The 22,130-nt window shown below is 42.7% G+C and overlaps 1 protein-coding gene across 1 annotated transcript in view; it reads left to right on the forward strand.

The window, feature by feature from the left end:
• The window catches only part of klhl29 (kelch like family member 29), a 138,273-nt gene that overhangs the window by 16,023 nt on the left and 100,120 nt on the right, over positions 1 to 22,130 (forward strand). Inside the window, exon 2 of the mRNA XM_084560689.1 lies at positions 20,340 to 20,487. Within this exon, the coding sequence (XP_084416815.1) occupies positions 20,340 to 20,487 (148 nt within the window). The remainder of the gene's footprint in view (positions 1 to 20,339; positions 20,488 to 22,130) is intronic.

Raw genomic sequence — 22,130 nt, forward strand, 5'->3', positions numbered from 1 at the left:
TGCTGCAAAGCAGCTGTGGTAACCACTGAGCCACTGTGCTGCCATTCGTAATAATAAAAGTGCTGGTAAAGAATGAATCTGGAAATTGCATATTCTAATGTGTTTCCATTAAAAACAGCAAACCATTCCACCAGTCCTTGAAATAGAAGCAGACACAGCAAACATCAACAGTTACTATACTTATGTCCAACATAGAGGGTATATGAATTATGATATGAATAACGTCATGCTTTGTTGAATGGATTTAGCAATACGCCACACAACCAATGACTGCTTCAGCATCAGATTTCCAGTTTTCAATCTCTGGGTAATGAGTAATCTCCAAATTCTCCTAATCCCTCACAGATTTTTTTTAAACTCTCACCGCCACGCGACGCCCAAAAGTTTGGATCACCCTCTCGAGACACAACAAAAGGCCACACAGTTTGTGTTCCTCCGTAATTCCGCTCTAATAACAGCGCTGGCAACTTTATTGCAGCCGTAATCAGATTAGATACTTCTGGGAAATAACAGTTGATAATGTTTGAAGAGGAGGATAATATCCCTATTCAAATTAGTCTGCAAATTGGAATGGAATAAATTGTCTGTTCAACATAATATTTTACCGCGTCTGGAGACGGAGCAATCCAAAAGTAATAGAAAGCAATTAGATTATGATTACTAAATTTGATTAATCTGGTGGATTACACTACTGCCTGTCAATTTTAAATCGGTAATCTGTTACAAATCACTAATATCTAACCGAATACATTTTTTCAAGTAAATCTTTACTTAGCCTGTGCATTGTAGCACAGCTGCACTGACATATTTGCGGATGTTCTGTGTTAAAACATAAATAAATTTATATTTCACTGCTACAGTTAAGATTAATTTATCTTTACTTTTTGGCCTCGGCGTTGCTCTTCAGTGTGTTTAGTGGGGACGTCATCTGCAAAGCTATTTTCAGCAAACTAGAGAAGTAAACTAATTCCACTATAATCAATCATTGTCTGAGTAACAGCCTTATTAAATCAAGTAATTGCTTTATAATTGCTTTGTGCTGGGGTGCCGCACTTCTTTATATACTTGCCATACAGGTGTGTGTCCTGACTCTCATCATCGCAGCATCAGTGCGGGATGCTCCTTGCGTTGTCTGATGCACTGACTGATGTCAGCGTCGCTCCTTTGTGTTGGCTGCCAGTGGGCTCGGTGGCCTTCAGCGTTCAGAGTTGGTTGTCAGCCATCCCAGGAAGAGCTGTTTGTCATTATCTGTCGTTTAGCAGGAGAGAGATTCTGTACCATTCTTTAACAAATATGTAAGAGGTGACTGCTCTCCCTCTCTCCTCCCTTCCCTTATGACATCCCCTTTTCATTTGATCAATCACTGGTGTGATTACTGTTGCGCTACAGCTTTGAATGTCAGCCTAGTTTGAGTCATATTTCCATTTCTTTGTCCCACAACGCGGCTCTCCTTCTATGTTTTTTGTTGTTGTGGTTGTTGTTGTTGGAAATTCTCCAGCTGTCGTCTCAATTAAGAAGCTGATTTCAGGGCTGTGCGCAGTCCCGCCACAACTTGAGTGTCTCCTGATGATGCGCGGCATGTCAGAGCGGCGCACGAAGAGAACGCTCTCAAGGTCAGGTTGAAATTGGAACCATTTCATCATGAGTCATTATGGGAAGTGCTGTGCATCTGAGGGAGCAATAAATATTGCCAAACATGAGCCAAGAGCGGTGAGTATACAGTAGACGGTGATCTCTGCTTGTTGCTTTTAGGGTCACGGTTTATTGCGGACAGGGTTTTGAAGAGCCGTTTAAAGGTTACAGATCTAAGGGCGGCGGCTATAACGTGACTTCATTGTGTCCCTCTTCGTCACTCGTCGCACAAACCTGGGAAAATGCTTGTCGAACATTTTATTTAGTGAAATAATTCTGTTGTTCAAGTGAAGGCAGCAGTTCCTTGCAGTTGTTTAAATCTGCAACCTCTGGCAAATGCACACAAGTAAAACAAAACAAAACAAAAACATCTACGATAGTGTGAGTGAATGGAAATTGAAAGAAACGCATACTCTATTTCGACAAGAGCGAAATGCACAAAACATATGCTGGCAAAAGACTTTCTGAGTTTGACTCGTTCACTGGACAAAATCCTAATCGTATTTTTCTACAAGCAAGCCATGTCAGACGCCACTTAAACAGAGAATATGGGTCGATTTTTACAGAGGGTGAAAAGAACGTATATTCAGTTTCGTCGTAAGGTTGTGTGTCGACTTTCATTCACCCATGGAAAGTCTTTGCAGTATTTCCTAATTCCTTCTCAAAGGGCAGTCAAAGCTACGTCTCATTAAATCACAAAGAATTCTGAACAATCCATTTGAAAATCAGCTGAATTATTATCTGGAGCTTTGTGAAGCCACAATGGAGATTATTGAAAATGAAGGTGATTGCCTTGTTACTCCGAATTTTTGTCTGCCACCTTGGAAATGAAGCATTTTATGCAGAGCGTTGTGGATTAATGTGTGTGCGCATATATGTGTCTTCTCTCGGCGGAGAGTGCGATGAGCACGGGGGTGTGTCTGTGTTCCTCGGCAGAATGATTACCTTGACGAGGTTAAAAATGAATAAGTGCAGTTGCATAAAGCGTCTGCGATTCATTTAATGACAGCTGCTGATTTGAGCCGTGATGCCTACACAATGCGAGCCTGACGCGAATAGAAAAGCAGAACATCCAGATCAGCAAGGTCGCTGCCGCTTTGTAAATTTCTTTCCCCGCAAGACTGCAGGATTCTTGTATCGAATTGTTTCATAAAAGTTTAGTATAGAAGTAAATTGTGTTTCTCAGTATGCACACAGAGGCGCGCACAAAGAGAGTAGAAAGACTGCAGGCTGAATAGCGAATGTCTTGAACCGTGTCAGATTTGTAATTCAGTAGATATTCACGGGCGTTGAACTCCCACGACCTTCGTGGGAACCAGCTTGAAGGGCAACCATTGAAACTATGTTTTGATTCACACAAAAAGCAGCTCAATTTAAGAAATGCCATTATATCTAAAGTGGTAAACATGGCCTAGAGTTGGTTTGGCTTCACTGTTACTGTAACAAACAGAGTTACACTATGTGTTGTACTTAACTACAATTATCTCTTTTTCTTTCAATATTTAACCTTTGTAGTACTTCATACATATATTTGTTATAGAAAAAAAACTGTGTTTCTATATATGGAACATGCATTGGTCTAATAAAGTGTTGCTGGAGTCTCAATCTTGCTATATTGGACAATACTCTATCAGCCACAACATTAAAACTACTGAGCAGTGACGTGAATAACAATAACATCTTGTTACAATACATTTTCTGCTGGGAAACTTTCGGACCTGGCATTCATTCATGGATGTTACTTAGACATGCACCGCCCACCTAGACCAGACCAGGTACCCCCACCCCATAGCTATGACACTCCTTGATGGCAGCAGCCATCCCCAGCAGGATGCAGCCTGACACAGACACACACACAAAACTGCTTTAGGAACAACTCAAAAAAAAAACATGGAGAACAGCACAAGGTGTTGACCTGGCCTCCAAATTCTCTAGATCCCAAACTGATCAAGTATCTGTGGGACGATCCACAGAGGCCCCTCCCCTCAACCCATAGGACCCAAAGGCCCCCACTAACAACATTGTGTTGCCAGACACCACAGGACACCCTCAGAAGGCCCATGTCCATTCTCTGATGAGTCACAACTGTTTTGGAGGCAAAAGGGGGACCTACACAATATTAGGAAGATGGTCATAATGTTATGCCTGACTGGTGTATGTAGCATGTCACAAACTGCTTAATATATATGTAGGCCAGAGACAAAACTGTGGTAGTGGGAGCGTTCTGGTTTCCATTTGTAGGCTCAGTAGTATTGACTACGAGACGTTTGAAGGCGCTTTGGTTGTATGGAGTTAAACAGTCCGTGTGGAGAGCAAAAGAGGCAGAACATCTCGTCATACGCTTGGGAGCAAGCAAGCCAATGCATCTGTCAAGTAAATAAATTAAATATCGTCTCTGAGTGCCAACTCCATTCTTGCATTGAAGGTTGCTAGTCGGACTGTGAACAATGACGTTGCACAGGAGTCTTCACCTGTATATCTGTTATCTAGGTATCTGCTGACTCCATCAGAAGCTCCGAAACGTTCCCAGAGGCATCAGATGATAACACATAATTAACACAACATTACAGGACATGACTAATAATTAACTATGTATATAACATAACCTGTTATATACAGTATAAACACACAAACATGCAAAACACTTACATTACATTTTCTTGTTTTATCACCGTATTTGTAATATTCTGTCTAATGAACTGTATTTTCTTTTCTCACCTCATTTTTCTTTAATTGCAGCGTACTTGATACTTGAAAATATTGTTCATATGCCATTCATGACAAAGCGTACTAAACTGAAGTGAAAATTGCCATTGACACCCGTTGGACAAAGTGGGTGTTGCTGATGGTTTGCTTAGGTATCCCATCTGCTCTTCTGCTCTGTAACTGTCATGCATAAAGACTTGTTGCATATTTTAAATCCTATGAATGTGACTGATTATGCAGCAATTAGAGGTTATTGCGTGATTAAGAAAAAAGACGCTTGTTCAGATGTGTAGATGTAAAAAAATATGGCCAGTGAACTGTAGATTTCAGGCTTAAAAACTTTTATGAGATAAAATACATTACAGTAAATTTAACCCCAAAATAATTCAATATTATAGTGATGAGTTTTGATTGCGTACTGAGTTGATAGTAGACTTTGTGCCAGATCGGCATGTATTGACATCATTTTAACTTAATATAGGCAAATCTTAAGCTTGTTTACACATCCAGGACTTATGGGAATTAAGATTCATGTTGCGTCTTGAAGTCGCGGCCAACTGGCCAATATTTAGTCTCATTTAGTTTTGTTTTTGGTCTCTCCTAGATCCTCAGGGAAGTATCTGACTGCTTAGCTGCTATAAAGGCTCCATTATGTTCTCCATCTAGTTGCTTATAGTGTCTTCACAGGCAAACAATGAGCTGAAATGAAGCTCCTTAAAGCCGAGAGGAGCAACAAAATCAGGTTGTTCATCACTGCGCGAGGGGCCCTTGTTTTCATGTTGCCGCCTGAAACCGGATTATTTAAAAAAAAATAATGCTTAATACTAACAAACACACATCATTTCCACACATCATCAAGTTTCATGAATAAATCAGCCTTAAGAAACTGCAGAAATGGTACCGAATATACCGCATTTAAAACAGAAATCAATCTTTACTGACAAGACCACCTTTTCTCCCTCTTATTATCTCTCTCTATGACACAGTTTACTTTTTGCGTTGTTATAAATTCAAGTCTGAAGGGGTAAACTGTAATCATAAAGACTGTGGAAAAAAATACCTAAGTACATAAAAGGAGTATTGACTGCTTGATACCTACACATTTTGTCAAATATGAATACACACATTGTGCATATGAATTTCAGGTGTTGCGACTACTCACTCCAAATAGCATGTTTGTACTCGAGGGTGACATTTAGGAATATTTTAAACTCACCGCCTGTGTCTTTAAACTGTGAGCTAATATATTGAAATAGCTTGCTTTAGTGAGTGTAAAAAATCCAAAGGTGTTCCCGAGAATGATGCAAATACGCCGCACAGTTATTAGCGCTGATTTCACTCCAAATTTGTAATTCAACCTTTCAGCCGATGCAGGCAACAAAGGGGAAGTCCTTTATTGCAGAATATTTGTTCACTTCCTAGCAGAATGTTCCCTCTCCTGTGAATAAGTGTCCCTTATTTCAAATTAAGGCGTCCCTCTAGGATCTAGGTTGAGCTATCATTACCAAGTAAAAAGCTTTTTTTTATATTCTCTTTTTCTGCTGAAGGCACCCTCTTCGAATTTATTGTGGACAGAAAAAAAAAGAAAACATTAATATTTATCAGGTAGAAACACAAGGAGAAGAAGAAAGTTAATAGTTGTTCTAATTCAAATCCTTTAAATTTGTATTGAGCTTGGTAAAGATGTGACCAGAGATCTCTTGGTGTGTGACCTGCATATTTTCCCGGTAAATGAGACATGTTAAATGATGTGCCAGAGGGAAAATGGGTCTTTTCAAGCAGCACACACTGTTCCGATCATCACAGATAACCAAGCTGGAAGGCCAGGGACCTAATTTAAGGGCTATTTACCATACGCCAGACTTTCAATGGAGCCGTACCCGACTGCAGTCATGTGCAAAAAATGAAGAAAACCTGCGAGATAAAAAGCACCGAAACCTCGCACAGTCAATAAACATGGTAAATTAATATTGTCTGCAGATTACAAAGAGCCAGGCAATTAATAATTCATCAATCTCATCTTGAGATCGTTTGCCGTGAATGATGTTTGAGCTCCTCCTCAGTCCTGTGCACAAAAGAGGAGGCAAAAGAGGACCCACTTTGATCAAAGACAAAGAGACGGGATGTGGTTAATTTCAGGACACTTCTTCTGGCTGTATCACCCTTGACTGATTCATGAGACTCGAGTCATAAAAGGAACACAGTTTTTTAATCAGAGCCATAATTTCTAGATCAGGATTTGTCTCTAAATGAGGGATTGTTGTCACTTCTCAACACATTTAGGCATCTCACAGTTGATGGGAAATATTAGAGGGGGGAGATCATTGGGGGGTCAACAGGATGTCAGACAGAGCGTCTGACTTTGGTAGGAAAGACCACAGTTTAATTCTTGTTTCCTCCTACTCAACAGTGTTTTTTCATTAGCCATAACCGCAATCATTTCTCAGCCTCAAAGCCTTTAGCGCAGCACCTGTAAATATAAATAAACATCCATTACGTTCAAGCTCTTGCCGTAGGAGTTCACACAAATGTGATTAGGCTAATAAGTGCCCGGTAAATCTCTATAACAGAGTTTGAAATTTGTTGTCTCTGGCAACATCCCATGCGCTGGTGCACCGGTAGCGAGGCATTTTATGTCTACCACCAAAGACTATTTATCCGAGATGAACAGGGTAACAACCACGGTGATGGAGATGAAGTAACACACGGCAACCATGAGCGTGGGAGACCCCATAGTGGAAAAACAAGAGTTACAAATGTTGCATTGGTCTCAGGATTTCATCAGGAGTTAAAAGAGTGAAGAGTCTAGGAAGGATCCAAGAAAGGTTTCTGATGCTCAAGAGAAAAGAAGGAACTCAAAGGAAGGATTATGGTCTGCAAACTCGGCTATAGGCGTACATACATAATATAATAATCCCATGTGGACCCATGTGTTCTGTTATTAATCCTACTGCCAGAAGGGGGACAAAAATGTATGAACTGCAGCACAGACTATTTATCGCTAAGTTCAACATCCGACTTATTACGGTAATTTAAAGACGGACTGATACACAACACATGATCTTATTTTATGTGCAATCATTTCATATACTGTATAAATTGCTTTTAATAGGTGGGATAGTATCATAATTATGGGCTTTTATTAAAGGGGAACTACTGTTTTTTTACGACCTAGACCTTGTTTCTAGCATAAAATACTCACCCATATAACTTTTGTGTCATTTGCACTCTTTCAGGAGATAATAGATAATAGATAGCGCTATTCCCTATTGAGTCCGGAGTTACCTGTTATCATCGTCCGGGGTCTGTAGATTGACCCACAGACCCCGGATGATGTCTTCTGACCTGGATGATGTCATCTGTGAGCGCGACGGTCGACTTGTTTACCTGTAATTCAACGATGAATGTACGATAACAAAATATTAGCGAACAGAACAGGTTTCGCAGCAGATAATGCGTTATTTAGAGGCTGCGTATCGGTGCCCTGTCACTCCCGCTATATGGATATACGTTGATCTAATTATCTCCTGAGCAAGTGCAAATGACACGAAAGTTATATGGGTGAGTAAACGACCGTATTTTATGCTAGAAATAAGGTCCAGGTTGTAAAAAACAGTAGTTCCCCTTTAAGGCAGTAGAATCCCCGAACCCCCCACCCCCAACCCAAAAAGCAAAAAAAAAAAAAAAAAAAAAAAAAGGCCAGGGTCTCGCGAAATCTTGTGGGAAACTCAAGCTTCAATAACAACCTTATAGTTTGGGTAGGGGAATGACTGTTGTCATGTGTTAAGTAAATGTACATAGACTGGCAATTGGAAGCAGCCTAATTAAAGCGTCCTAATGGCGGCATATTCAAAATACAACACTAACAGCATGTCGACGTTGTTGCAGTTGTTACTGGTGTTACAGTTCTCTTCGACGGTGATGGAGGGCGTTGCGAACTTCCTGCGGCTGCCGACTTTTGGCCCCCAAAACGCTGCTCCCTCGTGTTGAGAGTTATCACATATTTGACTTTGAAGATATTGTGTACCAGTGAGGAATGGGAGGCTATCTTTTGTTTCTGCACTCAAAAATATGGCCTCATTTCATCGGCTTAACAACCTCATTTAAATGAGCCTAATGACTCTCACTAATGTCCGGGCATGGCCGAGAGATTGTGACTGTTCTCACAAGCAACGTCCTCTGCATGCACATTGTATATCTCCATTATGAAGCCCGGTCTCTATGGAAAACACAACCCATTTATTGTCTTCTCCCATTGCTTAAGGATAATTTCAACACATTGTGGTGGATTCTCTGCCGTGCTGTTCAGAAGTGATTATTTCTGTGGCATTTTAAACCACCGTTTCTCTTTTAAAGTTTGGTCAAACAGATGATTGTGCTGTGTATGTTTTTCATGCACCTAACCATGACAAAAGTGTTGTGTTTGATAAATGCCAGAAAAGTTTAATAGATCCGTTTCGTCAGTTGGTTCATTACATCACAGCAGTATAGTTTTTGACAGTCGAGTTGAGTGCTGGAAAGGTCATGGAAATGCTAATGCAAAAATATAATTTCAAGACAGCTCTTCACATTTCACCAAGAATACATTAGAAATGGGAAATGTTAAATCTTCACATTCAGACATATTAGCGCTGTTAGCTGTCTCTATGTCATCCCCATGTCAGCTTGTGATGACTTGGCTGTGTCGCGCTCAATATACAGCCCGATAGTTTTCATTAAACACCAGAGTGTTAAAACGGCGCTTGGCTACCCTCTTATGGATCAATTTAAATAAAGGACTATGCTTGGCGTCAACACAGATCAATACGAGGACGTGCTTCCTGATGCGGTCATAACCACCAAAGCGGGCCCATTATGCGAAGCGCACTTGTCAAAGACGGGCGTAAAAGCACATACAGTGGAATATGTGACAGGAAATCAATGCTCTATGATAGGGACTGAAACCTGACAGCTCAATAAGCTTTGGAGGGGAGATGTTCCATCTTATTCCTCCTCGTCCTCCCCTTGCAACCATCACTGTATCCCGTTGCTACAAGGGACTTAGCAGCTCAACCCCGCAGACTATTTCAGATTACAAGCTCCTGTCAACAAGTGCACAGGGAACCGGGTTGCGGGGGTTGTGTAAGGGAAATAGAAATGTATACAGCGCAGATGCTGCAGCTGACAACAGCGGGGCCTTTAAAGCCCTCCTCCAGTGGCATCATTACCTCATTCAGATACAGTAAAGAGGGCTGAGCACACTCCTGCTCAAGATGAGGGACCTTTGGATAAAATCCTCTGAAAGCCTTACTCGGAAGAAGAGTTCAACAGAACTGTTGTGTTAAAGGTCGTAGGACGATGTTCCCTCTGAAAGACACATTTGTATAATTGCATGATGTAGCCTGGAGCTACAAAGACATGTCCACTGTTATGGCATCCAAGGTCCATTTGAACTAATAACGGTCTGTGTTTTTGCGGGTTCTTGATCAGCGAGGGTATGAAGCCTTCCCACATATGACAGAAGACTGTCCAGATGTGACGCCCCAGTTCCTTGCCGTATGCTCGTTTTATATTTGGCTGCACAGTTTTTAATAGCGTGACTCATCCATGTTAGTGATTAATCATCTAACTCATGAATATTAATGCTATCTGTCGGTGTCCACGGAGCAGAAACACCTCTCATCCCTCACACAACAAATAAGTAAACCGAATAACCAAAATTGAATCATTTTAGAGATGCCAGGGGGAATAAATATTGGCCTCAAAGCACATTTGAAGGATGTTTTGGGGGGTTTTCACACATGCGATGTGTGTACCGGTTAAAATGATCCAAGGCAAATCTTTGTAAGTCTGCCCATTTTACTGGCACTGGGACAGATATAATAGGCACTAAACTGTGATTCTCCCAAGTTTTAAGGCAAAATGGAGCAGAAAATATAAATGTCAACCAGTCACAGGATTTTCTTTCTTTTCGGGTGCGTTTGATTCTGTAAAAACCGCGCTGTTAGTTTAACGGCAGCATGCGTGTCTGCTGATGAGCGCCGGACGCCTTCAAAACAGGAAACAAAGGGAACCGAGAATGTGTGTGAACTAGTTCATTGACAGACACACAGCGCTCGATTTTACCTTAGGAAATATGTACTTGCAGACTACACAGAGCTTTTCCGGTATTCATAAAACTGGGGAAAGCACTGGTTTCTTTTATTCACTCAGCGATAATAACTCTGGATATTATTATAGATAATTAATGCTTTTGTTGAATTGCATTAGACATAAAGGATGAGACTTGTATTTTCCATAATAATATATTTATATGGACTTCTATTTTGCTAACAGGAGTGGTTTGGAATACTTAATTAAAAAAAACAAAAAACAAAACATATTTGGTGCAGTTAAAACAAAAAAACAAGCATGGAGACATCAACCAGTTTTTAAAAACATCCTAATTTTAGTTGTCAGTTGTAACTTTCGACACAGGAACACAGGAGATGGACCTTGAAATTACTTTTGCCATCTGTATGGGGCAGCATTAGCATCTGAAAAACCAACATTAGGCCAAATCAAGAGAAGCTCATTCACAGGCAGTTGAAAGGAGCTTCCCAACAGAAAAGCCTTTTGCTTAAAAAAAAAAAAAAAAAAAAAAACTCCCATAATTCAAGCGATGGTCTGCTTATCCACCTGCCGCAGTGTAGTTCATGGCTATTTCTCAGTTTCTTTAGGAGACTCGGGTCTCTAATGATCCCAGCATGTCTCTCCAGTGTATATCTTACCCCAAGCAGAGCGCTGTGTAGACTCCCTCCTGTGCTTGCAGGAGCACAGAGCTGCACTGACCACTTCATCTTGTGGGATAAAACCCTTCTTTCAGTCTCCTCAAAAACCCTTTGGGGAGCAGTGCTGGAGTTCCAAGGCTGAAAACCTCAAAGGCTGGAACACCACCACACGTTATGGCACTACTGCTTTTTGGCTGATAAAGTCCATATCCCTTCTCTAGTCCTTACACTTGCATGAAATAGATCTGCATTCTTATACACATTTTTCTTTTCTTTTGAGCCTTTGGTAAAAAACGACTTAAGTGCATAGTTGTCAAAGAAAATGCTCCAAAAGGCTCCAAAGATAATAGTGTTAGCAGTGCAGGTGCACTGGTAATTATATACCTTAATGGTACTGCCAGGGATTTGGTTAGACAGTGCTGTAATGCAGATTCTGCCGTACCTCGCTTAATGCTGTTATTTTTAGAAACCTCAGTGAAAGGTGATAGGTGCTCTTTAGCCAACAGGCATATTCATTTCAGCGTCCAGAGTTCATCTGAGTGGAGCTGATAAATTCGGCCATTGTGCTCTCATAATGTTGCGGCACTGCGGCATCAATTATGAGCATTCACAGCAAATAGTGGCCATTGGCTGCGCCTGCATTTTCATTTTTAATTGCTCACACTTGTAGTCTGATTGGGGACTTTGCCTTCTGGGTGCTGAGGTGATGTAATGCCGTATAATGCTTCAGCGTGAACCATTTCAGCAGACTAAATCCTATGGATGTGGATGGGCAGTGTAACAAAATACAGCCTTGTTTATTTTAATGCCGTTTGAAATGAGCTATTTCAGAGTGCATATTCGGCCGTTTAGTCAGCTCGGCATGCTTGCTGGCCTGAAACCTAACTGTTATGTTCTTGTGATCCCCGTTGACCAGAGGCTGTTCTTTTTGCCAAATCTCTCAGTGCCCAGTAAAAGTCAATAGGAAGCTCAATGGGATAGTAGCGTCCATGTAACTGCCCGTCTGCTTTGTCATATTTCTAAGCTGCGTGCGAGCAAGCATCACAGATTTAATATCTGTTTTGATCATCAAACATGCATTAGGCAATCTATTGGCCACATGCTGTTAATATATATTTGTCCATCTTGTCTATTCATATACAAAAAATGGAAAATAAAATCCTTGAAAATTATGTTCTGCACAGCATTTAGCTGTTGCTTGCAGACACGTGGATTGGAGAACTCTGTTCTTGTTCAATTAAAACTCTCCATGCTGTGTGAACTGAATGTCTCCTAGGAGCAATGTGTTCAGCTTTCCCATCATAACTTTTTGGCAGTTAATGTTACAGAGAAAAAAAAAAGGGGGAAAAAAAAGCTATTAGAAGGGTGTGAGGTTGTGGTCATGTTCACGGAGTGCACAGGATGGACGGACAAAATGCAGAGGACGGTACCCATAGCTTCTTTTACCAGCTTGAAGCACAAAGATACTAAACACTGCACCCAAATTGATAGACTGGAAGCCAACACAAACTTCTGGGCAAGCTTTATGCTGACATGGACAGGAGAGTAACAACAGCGTAGTAATACACATCATGTGAGCACCACGGCACGTCACTAGACTCATATTCTGATAAGAATTGAGTCTGGCTACCCCACTTGCCCTTAACCGAAAGACGTGAAAGGAGTGACAGGCTGATCAAAAATTCTTTATCTGTTGCAATAACAACCTGATGACATGAGACCGCTTTGACACTGAACAAAACAAAACAAAAAATGTGTCATATGTTCTAATAGAAACATTCAAAAAGCATCCTGCTGTCATTGCAAAGCACTGTACTGTGCGATGCAGAGCCCCAGAAGCCTGTATGCACATCTTGGTAATTAATTTCTTTCATTGAGGCAATATGCTAGTCTGATCCCTGTAACACTGCTTTATATATTGCGGATGTGTTTCCACTGCATTTCCCCCCGATTTCCAGCCCCGCCATATGGCCGTCCAGAATTTGGCCTATCTGCCAAAACATCCAGGCGGTTGGCTTGCAGATTGCATGCATTATAAACTACATTTAACAACTGCCCACGCTGCACTCCTGGCAAAGCAGGTATTGTTTCCCTTCATATTGCAATATCGATAGAAATTCAATTTATTCTTTAGGACTAAATGGCTGTTTGCCCGGTTAACGCTCATTTATTAGAGCCACAGTCTGACACACACACACTCAAACACACAGGGCCACACGTAGTGGTCATTTTTCCTCAATTTCATCAACAGACAAGAGCTACATCGTCGTCTGTAGGTCGCTGATGCTGCTGCTGTGACAGGCAGTGGATATTTTGTTCCCCAAACACTCACCACACATCAGGCAGGGTCATGGCCTGCTGCAGACCTATGTCTCTAACTGTCCCAGCCTGTTCCCAAGGAGGGCAGCATGGTCCCTGACACTCTCCTCGGGGAGGTGTTACCATGACATTGGTTTTCTCTATAGCTTACATGTCCAAGGACTGGGCAATACCGCGTCGTCCCCCAGATGAGACATGTTAACAGCAGCCTAGCCACTCACTTGCTCTGCAAGAGAAAAGAAAACAGAAGAAAAGGAGGTGTTGAGGTAAGGTTTGGAGGGCAAACGCTGCAACCTCGGAGCACTCATGGGATATTAGGCGGGATTTCCAGCTCTGCTTCTTCACTGAAGCTTGTCGGCCTCGCCCCTGCGATCACGCTTCTCTTTTCTGGAACGCGTGCGTATAGTCAGGAGCTGTCGGAGTGTCTTAGCTGGAATTTCAGTGGAAGCGAAGTCCGTTCCCCTTCACTCGTTTGGCCCGGGGCTTGAAATTATAGAGTCTCCACCCGTAGCCCTTTCTGTGCTACATCAACAGCAGAGATACCCTCCATGCACTCGTGTCATGTGTTTTCATTATGTTTGTCTGTTTGTTAAGTGCTGGTGCCTGGAAGGATCTGCTTTGTTTAGATTTTCAGATTTAAGTGCACATACTGCCAGCCGTGAACAGTCAACCACCAGTAATGGCTGACATTTCTGTTGTATAAAGAGATATCGCCTCAATCCAGCAGCCGACTGTGGATATGACATTTTAGTAAACTGCTGTATTCCTTTAAGAAAGAGGCAGGTGTTGGGAGTGTTGGCAAGCCCTGCAGTACCATGGAAAATAAACAGAGACATCATTTAGACACTGGGAACCTTTTTACATTTTACATTTGAAGTCTAACAATACATGCATTATGTGCACCGATCAGCCGCAACATTAAAACCACTGACAGGAGAAGTAAATAACATTGACCATCTTGTGACAATTCAGTGTTCTGCTGGGAAACTTTTAGACTTGGTATTCATGTGGATGTTACTTAGACATGTACCACCCACCTGGAAAAGACCAGGCGCCCCTACCCCATAGCAGTGACACTCCTTGATGGCAGCAGGATGCAGCCTGACGCAGGCACACACACAGAAATGCTTTAGCAGCAACTTAAAACAAAAAAAAAAATCACGAAGAACAGCACAAGGTGTTGAAACGGCCTCCAAATTCACTAGATCCCAAACTGATCAAGTATCTGTGGGATGAACCACAGAGGCCCCTCCCCTCAACCCATAGGACCCAAAGACCTCCACTAACAACATTCTGTTGCCAGACACCACAGGACACACTCAGAAGCCTCCCTGTCCATTCTCTGATGAGAGACAACTGTTTTGGAGACACAAGGGAGACCTACACAATATTAGGAAGGTGGTCATAATGTTATACCTGATCAGTTTATGTTTTAAATATTAAAACATTCATCAGCCAATACTATTTCTACTTAATATTACCCATGTTGACCTTTGCTTAGGTGAGTTCTTTATTCTTAGTCATCATTGATTACAGGTCTGAGACAAGTGAGAAAATACAGACTGATTTTATAAGACAAGCTTGCTCCACAGTGGTTTTGAACCGTAGCTTTTGCGGTCAACCGCCTTCAGGCAAGAGTTCCTTTCGACTCAGTTACAATCAAAATCAGCACAGAGAAATTTTCCGTCCATCGCAGATTTTTATCGATAGTTATTTCTGTGCCCGTTTAAAAACTGTCGATAAGGTGATGAGCTCTTCACTTCGCAATAATGTCTCAATAAACACCACAAAAGATTTGCTTTTTAATGCTAATTACCTTCCAGAGTTCAGAGGGTATGTCTAATCGGAGTATCGGATCACGCTGGTGGTAAAAGCTTCACCTCGATTCCCCTCTGCCTCTTCAGCATGCAGCCATCGCACTGAATACGCACCCTCGGCGTCCATGGCACAGCGCGGGTCGGGCATGTTGGTGCGCCGCTCGGTTTTAAGATGGCTGCCAAACATGGCGCGGTAGTCTCTTTGTTTACTCCTGAGATGCTCTGCTATGTTCCAGTCTAATAGATTGGACACAGCCGCCCCATGCTTTGGCTCCAGCGTTCAGCACCATTATGGCGGGAGTCCAGAACAAATCCACTTCACATTTAGGTGCCAGCGCGTTGTCATGGAAAGGAGATACCTCCATACAGTAAGTGAATAATGTCCGAGGGAGAATGATTTGTGCGCTTTTGTACGCTCCTTAGTGCTCCTGGTCAGTTGTGGACCACACTCGGGTGCTGTCTTTGGACGGAGGAAGAGGCGGGGGAGGAGATTTTTTCCACCTCTCACCATTTTTCGAAAAAGCTGAAAATGATCTGTCAATGGCGGTGATACAAGGCTATGTGATGGATGGGTTTGTCTTTCTCTACCTCTCAATCTTTCCCTCCATCCTTGGTTGCCATTCTTTCCGTTTCTTTTCTCTGAGGAAAGCCATTATATCCATCACCCTCCACATTTCAACCAAATTCACTGTATCCGTCCATGCCTGGCCAAAGGGAAGAAAAAGCCATTCTGTTAGAGTTAAATTTCATTTCCTTGCCTGCACATAATATTTTTTTTTTGTGTGTGTGTGTGTGTGTGATTTGTTCATGGTGTGGAATTACAATGTGATATTATTTTGCGGGCGCACCCATTATAGCAAGGCATGGCCACGACTACTGTTATTGAAATTTTGATTATGATTAAATTTGCGTACGCACATGTCCCCAGAGATAGCCGGCCTGATTGTTGATTCTTCTTCTTTTTTTTTTTTTTTTGCATGCATTTAAATTAAATCATAATGGCAGTCCACAAACATTCCTGGTCGATAAAGATAAACTTGTCAGGAATACAAATGCCTATTAACAGGCCTGCCTGATTACCGGCCGAGTGGTATCAGACAGCCTCATCCTTGCTTGTAGTCTGTTGTTTTGGCACCGGAGGAACACTGATCCTTAAAAGGTAGAACATAATCAACCGGTGTCGCAGTGGCCTGCACACTGCACATTGCTATCTCATTATGTCTGGCAGTTGTGCTAATGACATTTCACAAGATTAGCTTTTCAATGTGGCATTGTTGCTGACCAGCTCAGTGTGTTTGTGCGAGCACCCTTCTCCATTAAAGGCCCTCCTCCCTTTTTTTTCATTCTCTTTTTCCTTCTTTCTCAAAATCGGGTTTTTCTCTCGCTACACCTCTTCTTTTTTCTTTTTTTTTTTTTTTTTTCCCCACCCAGGCCTGTTATTAAATCTCATAGCAGTTACTTGATTTGATCAGTGTGTGCTCTAATGTTGTTTACCCCAATGGAAACTGGGTGTTACAGACATACACATCTCTCCCTCTTGCTGTTTTCCCCGAAGTCGAACAATAAAGTCATTTCTTAAATGGATGGGAGCACTCTATGTTCAGGTCTATGCATAGCCCGTCCATTTCACAAAAGGCAAACAAAGCGCCGGGTGGATTATGTTGGGTGTCCATGGTGGTGGTTTTAAGTGGAAGCCTGGTGTCCTCCCGTGTTTTTATAGGCTTGAACTGGTGCAATAACTCACACAGACAAAGGCTGGCTCGAACTAAATGCAAAGGCAAACACCGAGCCGTGAGCAAACGCTTCCTGTTTATTTGGATGTGGATGGTGTGGATAACTCAAAGCAATCAAAACCCAGAGCCCCGGATCACCGCAAGGCCCCTCCTATATGTACCCAGAGCAGATGGTGGCCAGTAGCGAGAGGTTCTGGTAGGTAAAATAATGCCGCCCGCTATTGCAGGATGGTGGAGCGCACATAGTGACAGATGTCAGCATTTGCCATGCCAGAGAAAATAGCTGATGCGCCAACCAGAGTAAGGCTGCTGTCTCTGCCGCCCGGACAGAGGAGGACGAGTGTATATTTAGGTCTGATTCGTCTTGATTTTATCTCCCTCTCCTCAGTGCACTGATTCTGACATGTCTGCAACATTCAGAGGTTTGGATGTGGGGAGGGGGGTGGGCGCTGCTGTGTGTGCTTGTGTGTCTGCATGACCGATGAGGGATATAAAAAAACTGAACAAAACTCCCTCAAATTTCTGTTAAATTTAGAGCAAAATCGCTGGTACGCATTTTAATTGCAATGCTCCAACTGAGGAGACCGACCGACATACTGTACTTTTGACTTGAAATGATTAAATGAGCCTATGCTAAATTAAAATAACTGAAAAATACTTTAATCTTTGCATGGAAAAATGGCAAAAAAAAAGAGTCAGCAAATGTAAAAATGTTCTATATTTATTGTGTGAGTCTAGCCAATGTATCCTTGGGTCTGGAGTTGTTGTTTTGATGAGACGAGCGTTGCAAATAAGTATTTTTTGTCATTGTGATCTTCATTGTGATATCAGCTATTTTTGAGAATTCTTTTAACAGTTTATGAGCCTAAAAGATCCATCATTCGCTTAAATATGCCGATTCTTATGGATATCTGTGCTTTTTTTGCTCAAAAGCCAGTGCACCTTTGTGTGTTTGTGTTTGAGTGACACATTCCACACTTACAGTATGTGGTCCATATGCACGGATGTTGCGTGCGGCACAAAAAAAAAGAAAAAAAAAAAGAAACGCACTCCCCGGCCAGCTTGACAACAAACACAGAATGGCTTGGCACGACTCAAAAATTATTTATCTGGCTCCCCTCCTCTTCTCCAGCATGGTTTTTGTCGAGTCAGAGGAAACCATCTGCTGCCCGGTGATAATGGGTGGCCGGGGAGGAGGGGACTGGAAATAAGGAGAGCAAATAAAATTGAGAGAAAATGGCAGGCGCTGTCCCAGAACCTACAGTACCTTCCTTCCTGCCTGCAGCTAGTCTGCCATCTTAATAAACATCCTGTCTGATATCTCCTGGCTTCTGTGTGTGTGTGTGTGTGTGTTTGTGCACGTGCCTGCATCTCCACCTGCCATGTGTGCGCACACGCATGTGCCTCCAGTGTGTACGTGTCTGTGTGTATATTGCCTATCTAACCTTGATCATTTTCAAGGCAGGATTGTTCCCTAGCCTGGCTGATACGCTGTCAATGTGATGGCGCTGACTAAGAACCTTGTTTTTTTTTTCCTCTCTCTCTTTTACCTGGTGCACTAAAACTGTGACAGATGGATTGCCTTTCAGCAGAAAAGATCTCTCCTGTTTTTTTTTTCTGGTTTGGGTAAATGGGTGGGAGTGTTAATGAGAGAGTGTTATGAGGCAGGTGCAAGGCTAAAGAAAAGTAAGAGAGTCAATGCCGCGAGTTAATGAGGAGTTGCCTGTGTGGAGAAGTAAAGCATGGCTGGAGAGAAATACAGTAAAACGCACGGAGTGGAGGAGGGAAAAAAAAAAATGCTCATTAAAACAAATAGTGGGCTATAGAAGCCGAGTCCTCACCTTGAAAATGGTCAAAATCTTCCCTCCCAGGGCTCTCAGACGGAGTTGAGCGCTGAGGGCATTCTCTGAGTAAACCATTTCAGTTTTCTCTTGTCTGAAGTCGACAGGTTGAGCTGGACGCAAAGACTTGACAGCCTGTCTCCCCCTCCCCTAAACCCAGCTCCATTCTCTCACTCCATCACTCCGTTTTCTTCTTCGCCCTGAGTTGTTTCCTTTTGCTGTTTTTTCTTTTTTGCCCCCAGCACTTACAGACTGTCAGATAACTTTCAGTATAGATTTATCAAGTGACACTCATTGAACTTGTCTGTTATTTTGAAGTTGTTTATGAGACAGCAGCCTGCACCAGTACGATGTAATATCTCAAAGTGTTAAAGGCCCCGCAAAGCTGCCATAAATCTGTCTTAAAGCAGGGAGGGAAATCGTCCAAAAAGCGGGGATCGATCCAATATGTAGAGCTGCGCATTAATTCACTGTGAACCGAACTGTTTGGATTGCAGTTTTTGTCGCTGTGCGGTCGAGTCCACGCTCTGTCGGGCTTTGTCGACACAGCTGTTGGAATGCATGATGGCGTGCTTGATGAAGTGGACGCCGGGTCAGGGGGGATAATGGAATTGAAGGCTGGAGGGAGGGATGGAGGGATCAGCCAGGAGGACACAGGAGGGGCCTGGTGACCAGGTCTTTTCTATTAACTCAGGAGGGTGGCTAGGGCGAACAGGGGAATAAGGCTCGGCTCTGCCCCCTCCTCGCCTGGTTGTTAGACCGAGCGTCCAGGCTGCAGATAGGGAGAGGCGAATATTGCTCAGGGGTCCAGTGGTGATTGACCCTGTGTTTTCATCAGCCTGTGCTTGCCTGATAACATTTCTTACTCCCCTGCCAGAGCCAAATATTAGAGATGTGGGTGCAGAGAGAGGCTTAGGGAACTCTCTAGTTTGGTTTGGTGAAGTTGCATTTGATTCCCCCACCAAACACACACACACTGTATTGTTCACCTAGCTTTTCATTTTCTTTTTTGAAATTACATTTTCCGTCGCTCTCATCCCTGCAAAAGAAGATTTATTTACTCTATTTGTCGTATTTGCTTGCAGAATTCTATTATCTCACTTGACTGAAATACAAAATTAAGATACACAAAATCTCTGGGGAAGGATCTGAATCTAGCCCACACAGGAAAGTTAATTGTTATTAGTATATAGAAGGAGAAATATTGGTCTTTCTGCAAAGACTCTTGAGACTGCGAACAGGATTTCTTTCCCCCTTGTTCCCATTATATATAGGCTGTAATCATCACTCACTCACTGCTAATTACGCGGCGTACTCCATCATCACAGCTCACTTCAGAACCTTAAAGAACAGTTCAGATGGCTGTGATTGTTGTATTTTTCATTCAGACCGTGTAATGAAATACTGAATTCGCACCGTTTAGAAACGTGCAGGATCTAAAGAGAAGAGAGCGCAGCGTCGCTCATTTTCCTCACATTTCGTCTTTCCTCTCATGTGATGTTGCTAATCCGCGGCGTTGTTTTTCTGTTTGCCGTGCTGTAGGTCTCCGGACTGTCTCCCGGAGACAACCAGACCCCAGGGCTCCTGCTGGCTCCGGGGGTGAGGTGGGGACAGACTCCCATCAACCAGCTCACGCCATGGGATACGGATGAGCCCCCCGCCAAGCAACATCGAGACGGCGAGCCCACCGGTAATGATTCGGATATTTGCTGACAGATACATTCGCACCTCCGCTGGGTCCAACCTGACATGCGTTTAGAGTTTTACATCATCCCTGTGCCTGCATGCAGCACATGCATGTATGTACAGTACATGGACCACACATTTACAACACTGCACCCCAGACAGCCCTGGCCGGCTACTCTAGCATCAAATGCTAATGAGGCATCTTGACTGCCTTGCCCTACATAGAATACATGCTTGCCTGCACAACATGCTCACTTTACATCATGCATAATGTACATCCACAAACATCAGCTTTACATAAACCAACTTAATTATGCATACAATTATACAAATGTCGGTGTAATATCTTGAAAAAGAGTGGAATTGCACCACAACACGCCTTTCAGAGCCCCTTCACTCTGCTTTCATTTTTATTGTCCTTGTTAATGTTATTGTGTCACTAACTGAAGGTGATTTAGTCTCAATTAAACGTATACAGCCAAACTCTGAAAGTCCTCCAAATGCTCTCCAGCAGGTCTAATTTAGATGTCGACCTTATTCTATTCATGTCATTATAAAAGTGTACGGAGCAGCGCGCCGCTGCTCAGAGCACAGGCCCGTCATTAACGAGTTAAGCAAATGTTGAAGTTTTTTACTCTTATTGTAATGAACTCGCCCAAAATGGCTCTGCCCTCGAGCTGTTAATTTCCTTCCATAGCTCTCCTGGCCTCTGCCTTCCCGCTCATCACAAATGTGTCTCATTTAAGTATAATACCGGCGCAGAGCGAGTTCCAGTGGAAGTTCCGGCTCAACAAATCCAGATCACAGACAGCTGCTACTCTGTGGCAGCAAAAAAATAAATAAAAATCATGTTCAAAACATGTTTGAACCCCTGCTGCCTCCTGTTCAGCTCGCCTTCTTAGTAGAATTCGCATATCTTTGCGGATAAATTTTTAATCAGTTTGTTCAGTTACTGGGGGAATGTTTCTTTAGCAGAAATTATTCACGGCGCTCCTGCTAAGGAAGGATGCAGTTGTGATAGGCGAGCGCGGAGCCTCGCCGTTCGCCACGAGGTCTCACTCCCTGCTCCCAGCACAGCAGCTCCCACACCCACACCACAGTTTGGAGTGAAGCGCGAGGAGAGTGAGATGTCACCGACCCGGCACGCTGTCGCATATGACACTCAAATCGGAGCATAGTGTTGCATATTGATTTGCGTGTGTGCGACATTCCAAACTGTGACTGGCGTTTGCAACGAAGCCAGCTCCTCTCCACACTTCACTGAACTGTGTTGCCAGAAAGTTCTCTGCCAACTGTGCCAGAATTAATCAACGGTTCTTTTCAACAGAAACCTCACTGTCGTGTCTGTTAAGAGAAAGTTTGTCTTTGAAAAGTAAGTTTTGTTTCAACTTTTGTTTCTTGGTGCAGAATTAGTTTTTGGATGCCGCGCTTAGACTCAAGCAAATTGAGCCGTGGCTAATTCGGAGGCGCAAGATTATAACCACATACACAGAATACATGTAATATTAATCCAGTTGCTTCATTTTGTTTAACTTTGTGGACAAGGTCCAAAAACGTAGGTCACTGTTGGGTCATGGTAATGAAATTCTTAGATGTGTTTCTGTGTTTCTGGGTAAAAGACTGGAAAGACGGAAGTGGAGGAAATAT

Source organism: Chelon labrosus (genome assembly GCF_963514085.1).
Source record: "Chelon labrosus genome assembly, chromosome: 14".
Taxonomy (NCBI): Eukaryota; Metazoa; Chordata; class Actinopteri; order Mugiliformes; family Mugilidae; genus Chelon; species Chelon labrosus.